This window comes from Macaca fascicularis, chromosome 2 (genome assembly GCF_037993035.2).
Source record: "Macaca fascicularis isolate 582-1 chromosome 2, T2T-MFA8v1.1".
NCBI lineage: Eukaryota > Metazoa > Chordata > Mammalia > Primates > Cercopithecidae > Macaca > Macaca fascicularis.
In genome coordinates this window covers 35,327,726-35,336,253 of record NC_088376.1, presented here as the reverse complement: position 1 = coordinate 35,336,253, position 8,528 = coordinate 35,327,726, and the positions used below count along the sequence as shown (strand labels likewise).

The window sequence follows — 8,528 nt, the reverse complement described above, 5'->3', positions numbered from 1 at the left end:
AAGTTGTGATTGTGCCATTGTACTCCAGCCAGGACAGCAGAGTGAGACCCCATTTCTGAAAACAGACAAACCAAAAACAGCCACTATGAAAAAAGAACAATCAGTAAATACCAAAGAAAAGAATACTTGGAAGTAAAAAAGGAATAATGGATTTGCTGAAGACCAAGTTGATGTTCTGGAAAATGAAATTTACTAGAATATAGAGAAATAAAATAAATGGTGGAAAATATGAGAGAAAAGTTGAGGCATGGAGGATAGACCCTAGAAATTCAAGTTCCAGAACACAATTTTTTCTTAGTTGGAGAAAGACAAGTGTCTTTAGATGGAAAAAAATCATGTCAGCCATACAGAATTAGACAGAAAACAAACAAAAACCCAAATACCCATGCCTAAACACAACCTGGTGAAATTTCAGAACTCTAAGCATAAATAGAATATCTTAAAAGAATTAGGAAAAGCAAAACAGATTACTTACATTGGAATGAGCATCAGACTGATAGACTTCTCATCAGTAATCCTGTGTGTTGGAAGACAGCAGAATACTGCCTTCAACGTTTTGGTAGAAAATGAATTTCAACCTGAATATACCCAGCCAACTAGTAGGTAAGTGTGAGGGCACAATGTAGACATGTTTAGATATGTTAGGATCAGAATGCTTACTGTTCATGCATCTTTTAAAAAAATTGCTTCAGGGAAATAAAAAAAAGAATACAAGAAAGAGGACACCATGGGTTGTAAAAGCATGGAAAGATGTGAAATTTTCAGAAAATAAAGATATGTTTTACAAAATTAATGCCTCTCCTTAGAAGAAATAAAACCAGATATTGTTTATTGTTGACAGGATTGCCATTAGTGATTGAAACTGGTTAGGAAGACCTTTCACTTTGCATTTTATACTCTTCTGTATTATCTGCATTTTTTTTTGTTTTGAATACAGATTACTTGCAGTCTTTTTTTTTTTTTTTGAGACAGAATCTCTCTCTGTCACCCAGGCTGGAGTGCAATGGCACAATTTTGGCTCACTGCAACCTCTGCCTCCCAGATTCAAGCAATTCTCATGCCTCAACCTTCTGAGTAGCTGGCATTATAAAGGGGCACCACCATGCCTGGATAATTTTTGTATTTTTAGTAGAGATGGGGTTTCACCATGTTGGCAGGCTGGTCTCGAACTCCTAACCTCAAGTGATTCACCCACCTTGGCCTCGCAAAGTGCTGGGATTACAGATGTGAATCACCGCACCTAGCCACAATCAAAATTGTAACTTAACTTTTAAAATCTACCCACCCCCGGCCCCTCACCAAATCTAGTAGTCCTTATCTTCTAAGCGTGTTAACAGATTCCTCCTGAAGACATTTCATAAGAAGAGGAGCTAGTCCATTTAGTTTAGGATAGTTTTGGAAAAGGTTTGGGCTGCTACTAAGATAAACTTACAAATAAAAGCATTTCAGAAAAATCTTTCAATTCAACCGCACACAAAGATGGTAAGATGTAGACACAAAATAAAAATGATTTTTATTTCTTCACAATAATCTGAAAGTGGATTTTACAAATTATAACAAAGAACACATTCTCTGTGCTTCAAAAAGATTGTCATGTAATGATCAAAAGCAGAACTGTCCAATATGGTAGCCACTAGCCATACGTGGCTATTGAGACTTGAAATGTGACTAGTCTGCATTGAGATGTGCTGCAAGGGTAAAATGCACATGAGATTTTAAATACTTAATATGAAAAAAACATAAAATATCTCATTTAACAATTTTTAATTACACATTGAAGTGATACTTCAGATGCATTGGGTTAAACCATTTTTATTATTATAATTAATTTAATCTTTGCATTTTTACCTTTTAAAAATGTGGCTATTAGAAAATTTAAAATTACATTTGTGGCTTTTATGTGTGGCCCTCATTCTACTTCTATTAGACAGCCCTGGCCTAAAACACCAAAATGTTGCACACATCCATTATTGCTCAAATGAGATTTCTGAAAAGAGAGTTTTTAAAAAAGAAAATGGTAACACTCTGGCATTCATTTACTAAGAAACCTCCCTGGAAATGGAGAAATAATCAATGCTAACATACTAGAACAAGATAGAAAGGAAGTTGGGAGAGTAGAAAACATGACTGATTTTTTCATGTTTTCATGAAACGTGAAAGAAGGGAGAAGAAATACCAGTTCTAAAATAAAAAAAGATTTGTTGATTGAATGACTTCCAGTAAAATGTTTGCCTCTAATGCTTGCACTCTTCTAAAGGCAAAAATTATTCTTTTTATGATCATAGTTTCTTAATGCAATGCCATTCTATCTAGGGATATCCCACCTACAACTCTTTCTTAGTACTTTCCTGTGTATACATTGCTGAGTTTTTTTATGCTAAGGAATGTTCCTCCATTGATGTGATAATTACTGCCTTATTCTCATCCTGTTCAAAGCGTCTATAGTAGTTCAAATGAGAAATACATTTCGAAGCAGAGGTGACCTCAGTTCTACTGATTATCTTTCAAGCTGCATTTATTATCAGGGCAACTGGACTGATTATCCCTGACCCATCTGAAAAAGTCACTTTTATCATCAGAAAGAATTTACATTCTCTCTTGTTGAAGTGATTCGATTAGCTTATTTCCTGAGAAAGATTACAGTACATTCGTGCTCTCTGCTTTATCACTACAGAGCATTTGTCAGTTGTGATTTTCTATTCTGCTATGAAGGATGAAAAACAATTACAGTGTTTATCAACAAAGTAGCACTGTGGAAAGTAGAAAAAACAAACCAAGTTGAGAGTGAGAGTTCTCTTTACAATAATCAAAAGCGATGACAGAAGGAAGAGAAATGAGGATGTTAAAAAATCCCTCAGAACCAACAGAAAATAGAGGTCCTTTTAGTTACTGGCTGTGTTACGGGACCCCACCACATACCAGGGGTTTCCGCCCTATAGTCCCTTCTGCAATCCCCAGAAATATGTACAGGAAAGGGGTCCCGATCCAGGCCCCAAGAGAGGGTTCTTGGATCTTGCACAAGAAAATTCAGGGCGAGTCTGCAGTGCAAAGTAAAAGCATGTTTATAAAGAAAGTAAAGTAGTTGGCCGGGCGCGGTGGCTCAAGCCTGTAATCCCAGCACTTTGGGAGGCCGAGACGGGTGGATCACGAGGTCAGGAGATCGAGACCATCCTGGCTAACACGGTGAAACACCGTCTCTACTAAAAAAATACAAAAAGCTAGCCGGGCGAGGTGGCGGGCGCCTGTAGTCCCAGCTACTCGGGAGGCTGAGGCAGGAGAATGGCGTAAACCCGGGAGGCGGAGCTTGCAGTGAGCCGAGATAGCGCCACTGCACTCCAGCCTGGGCGACAGAGCGAGACTCCGTCTCAAAAAAAAAAAAAAAAAAAAAAAAAAAAAAGAAAGTAAAGTAGTTAAAGTACAGCTACTCCATAGACAGAGTAGGATGTTCCCAAAAGTAAGAGGAGGAATGCGTCCAGCCTCTATAGTGCTAAATGCTCTATAGTGATAAAGCAGGTACAACGCTGTATCTATAGGGAGATGTGCTCTGCTACAAGGGTTTGTGATAAGGGATTGATTTCTTAATTACTATATTTTGCAAGAATCAATATTATTATCTTTAAAGCAAAATTAGAAATGCCTTTGTTTTCCAGATATCAGGATATCTGGACACTCCCAAGTCTGGGTCTGTTTAGTAAACATTATTAATTTGTTCCCTTAACCATAAACATCTAGAGGCTGGGAATACCTAATTTTCTGGAAATGCAGCCCAGCAAATCCCAGCCTCATTTTGGTAGCCCTCACTCCAGATGGAGTTGCTCTGGTTCACATGTCTCTGACAGCAGGATTAAAAGATAATATGGGCCAGATGTGGTGGCTCACGCCTGTAATCCCAACACTTTGGGAGGCTGAAGCGGGCAGATCACCTGAGGCCAGGAGTTTGAGATCAGCCTAGCCAACGTGGTGAAACCTCATCTCTACTAAAAATGCAAAAATCTGCCGGGTGTGGTGATGCGGGCCTGTGATCCTAGCTATTCGGGAGGCTGAGGCAGGAGAATTTTTTGAACCCAGGAGGCAGAGGTTGCAGTGAGCCAAGATCACTCCACTGCACTCCAGCCTGGGTGACAGAGCGAGACTCTCTCATAAACAAACAAACAAACAAAAAATGATATGGAAAAAGTGTTGTGAAAGCTCTTACTTTTACATTCTACCAACTCTGTATAAGCTCGGTGTTGGAGTCAAGCCATTAATAATCACAATTGGGATGCACAATTTAGCATCTAGGTCAGTGATTAGCAAATAATAGTTTTCTCATCCATGTTTGTTGAATTAGCATAAGATATTGTGGCTTACGTACTGATATGGCTGGCTACTTTATCAAGGCAGTAATTTGTCCTTTATTCTTGCTGCTCTAGATATTTTTCCCTTTCCCAAGCTAAGAAAGTAGCCACATCTTGTGTTTTTTGTTTTTACCTAGGTGTTTTTTGTGTTGCATCAGGAAGCAGACATTGCCAAGCAAGAGAAGACAATTCCTTCTTAGCCTTTTGTTTGCAATAACCTTGGCTCAGTGAGAGTTATATAGAAAGTAAGTGCTTGAAACTTAACAGGTAGAAGCTGTTGGACCCAAGGGGAGAGGAAGATTCCTGAAACTAACAGATGGAGTCGAGTTCTGGGAGGCGTTGGGGGCGATTCTGTGCCAGGCAAAAGTATCGCCCCAGGACTGCACAGTCTCAGACTGGTGGACTCCAAGCATATAATCCTGGGAGCAATGACACAGATATCCCCTGCCTACCATCAGAAGACCATGAGGGCAGGGATGGTGAACTTAACAGAGACTAGCATGGACAGAGGTCTAGCGGACTCTTCTCTGACTCCTCCCACCAGCTATACTCTGGGACCTTTAGTTGAACCTGAGGAGGTAGAGAACCCTACTGAGGAGTGAGATTGAATGTCCCACCAACTGAATGGCTGGTGGTTCAGGGCAGATTAAAATTGTTTAGCATACATTTTCAACTTGCCACAATACTACCATCCTTGACAGTGCTTGCTTGGTCAATGACTCATCTAGAGCATAAAATGAAAAATTATTCACAGTATATGAGAGCTAGCTGTGACTTCTATGTTCATCTAATTCAGATTCTTCATTTTTAGGTTAGGAGACCAAGGTAAAAGATATAAAAGAACTAGGCCAGGTGTGATGGCTCATGCCTATAATCTAATCTCAGTGTTTTGAAAGGCCAAGGTAGGAGGATTGCTTGAAGCTAGGAGCTCAAGACCAGCCTGAGCAACATAGTGAAATCCTGTCTCTACAAAAAATTAAAAAATTAGCTGGGTGTGATGGTGTGCACTTGTGGTCCTAGCTACTTGGGAGACTGAGGTGGGAGGATTGCTTGAGCCCAGGAGTTAGAGGTTACTGTGAGCTATGATCATGCCACTACACTTAAGCCTGGGTGACGGAGTAAGACCATGAGTCTGGGGGGAAAAAAAAAAAGATATAAAAAAATTTGTTCTAAGTCATGAGCCCAAAGCCAGTGCAGGGCTGAGACAGTGGGCTGTCAACCCTCAGTCCACTTTTCTTTCTACCTCACTACTTGTAAAATTCAGTCTACTTTTTTTTTTCTACTTCACTACCTGTAAAATTCAGACATATTGTGGCAATTAGAGTATACTATCATTTCATTAGGGCTAGACTAGCCCTTATGAAAGTAAGATCTTACAATTTTAAAATGCAGTAACAATGGAAACTTAAAAAACATCCAGATCTGATAGTGGAGGTATCTGATAGTGGCCATGTATATTTTCCATTTACTCCCCACTATAGAAATTGTGAGCAGATGACCTGAGTCATATATAAAGTGGGTGATACTACAATTTCTGAGAATTAAATACCTCTTCTGTAGGCATTTTAAATATGGATATGTGTACATATGTGTGTTAATATATAGACACACATCCAGAAATCTTTCCACTGTCAAACACTGGGTAGAAATTTCTTTTCAGTTGTGTGTGTGTGTGTGTGTGTGTATGTATATTAAACCTACTTAATAGCTAAATAAAAAGTTTGCTTATAATTTATGATTGGGTCTTCTTTTCATAAGAATCACCCTGTATGGGCCGGGCGTGGTGGCTCACGCCTGTAATCTCAGCACTTTGGGAGGCCAAGACGGGCGGATCACGCGGTCAGGAGATCGAGACCATCCTGGCTAACACGGTGAAACCCCATCTCTACTAAAAAATACAAAAAAACTAGCCGGGCGAGGTGGCAGGCACCTGTGGTCCCAGCTACTCGGGAGGCTGAGGCAGGAGAATGGCGTGAAACCAGGAGGTGGAGCTTGTGATGAGCTTAGATCCGGCCACTGCACTCCAGCCTGGGCGACAGAGCGAGACTCCATCTCAACAACAAAAAAAAGAATCACCCTGTATAATACTACTTCTAGTCTAACTTCCCCCAATATCCAATATTTTTCTAATCTATGTCTTTGTCCACCTTCTCATCCTTCGCTCTTTGCAGGTAAAAGGCTGATTAGAGTTTGGCTTCTTATTTCTCTCTGGACAACTGTGGCGGAGAATACAACCATCCTATGCATAACAGCCTCTTTCCAGCTGAACGAGCAGCCTGCACTACCACTCCATGATGAGAAGACCTAGGTAACCTTGGTGTTCATTCATCTGTCAGTCCAGCAGCTGTCTGTGGGTCCCTGTGAGTTCAGACCTGCTCTAGGCAGATTCAAAAGGCAGGGTGTGAAGACGGCAATGCCCACATGGCAAAAGCCTGTCCTTTAGATGCGGCACCACTGAGAGATGCTGTGTCACAGGAGGTTGGCCTGGCTTATCCAGCTGTCTGTTCAGATGTTCCCATAGGAGTCTCTCTGCCAGCAGGGTCCACGGCGAATGTGGATAAACAGCAGTACCATTAGGACAGCAGATATCAGGCAAAAGACAACAGCAAAGATGACCTTTAGAACTGTGGGAAAATAGGAAAAGTATTAATGTAAAATTAATGCATTAGGAAAATATGAAGATCACATGTGAGTGTTGCTTTCTGTCTTAATTGCAAATTTCAGAGGAGTTTCTGAAGAGGCCTTGAAATCAGCATTGTGTGTGGTAAAAAGAGCACAGGACTAGGAGTCAGGAGGTGACCTAGGTTCCAGTTCCTGCATAACCTTTGACCCTTGAGATTCAGCTCCCCACTGAAAAGGGAGGGTAATTAGCTGAAGTATTTCTAAGTCCTCTTATAGCACTAACTTTATGCATTTTTTTATAGTTAAATTACCAATTGTCCATGATCTCAGGGTCAAAGGAAATTCTGAATGCTCAACTGCAATCAACTGGATCTAAAAGAAATGAAATCTTTCGATTCTTAAATTTGATTTTTTAGGTAAATATTTGTTAGAGAGGAGATCTTACGCACATTTTATCTATGGCAAACATTTCTAGCATAACTGTGTACTATTGCTAATATGCACCTGTATTTACATATATTCCTTTGATAGCTGACCAGTAAAAGCAGATATTTGGGGCCATTTCTTAATGAGATGCTAAATCATTATTTCATCTGGAAAGTTACTCTCCTACACACGCACCCTAGTCCACTATAGTATACACATCAGAAATACCAGTTTGTACCATCTCTAAATGTATGTCTTTTCATTGTAAAAATGTAGGGTTTCTTGTTGGCTTAGGCAATGGGAGAGCAAACATCCCTCTGATCCCATCACCTCTTTCTACAGAACCCTAGTGCACCATAGAACACAGGTGAAAAGCACTGACTTCACCTGACATTATCATTAAGAGAATGAGGAAAATAAGAAGCAGAGCAATGAGATAATCTGGTTACGGTTATTGGGGTTGGGATCTTATCAGTCTCATGATTTTAAAAACCATCTATTCAGTAATTACTTCCAAATATAAATCTCCAGCTCTGACATCTATCTTAAGCGCCAGACTCATATATCCAATTGTATACCTGATATGTTTCTTTAGATAGCTAATAGGCATTTCAATCTCAAGTCCAAAACTGAACTCTTGATCTCCCCATCCTCATTCTCCACACCAGATCTGCTCTTCCCAGAGCCTTCCCTCATCCTTGTTGATGGGAACTCCCTTCTTCTGTTGGCTTAGGATAAAACTCTTGGAGTCTTTTTAAACTCCTTTATTTTTCTCACAGCTTACGCTATCAGCAAATCCTATTGGTCCTACTGAAAAATATATTCCAACGCTGACTTCTTTTCGTCTCTGACACCACTCTGCTTTGAACCACCATCATCTTTTGCCAGGATCACTATAATGGCCTCTTAACTTGTTGCCTTGTTTCTATCTATCCTTTCTCCTTTGTAATTTTTTTTTTTTTTTTTTTTTTTTGGAGACAGAGTTTCACTCTGTCACCCAAGCTGGAGTGCAGTGGCATGATCTTGGCTCATGCAGCCTCGACTGCCCAGGCTCGAGTGATCCTCCTACCTTACCCTCCCTAGTAACTGGGACTACAGGCATGCACCCCCATGCCTAGCTAGTTTTTGTATTATTTGTAGAGA

The 8,528-nt window shown here is 40.2% G+C and overlaps 1 protein-coding gene across 1 annotated transcript in view; it reads right to left on the bottom strand.

The window, feature by feature from the left end:
- Positions 1–5,772: 5,772 nt before the first annotated feature.
- ACP3 (acid phosphatase 3) overlaps positions 5,773–8,528 on the bottom strand; it is a 50,699-nt gene continuing 47,943 nt past the window's right edge. The window contains exon 11 of the mRNA XM_005545772.5: positions 5,773–6,961. Within this exon, the coding sequence (XP_005545829.3) occupies positions 6,843–6,961 (119 nt within the window). The 3' untranslated portion in view covers positions 5,773–6,842. The remainder of the gene's footprint in view (positions 6,962–8,528) is intronic.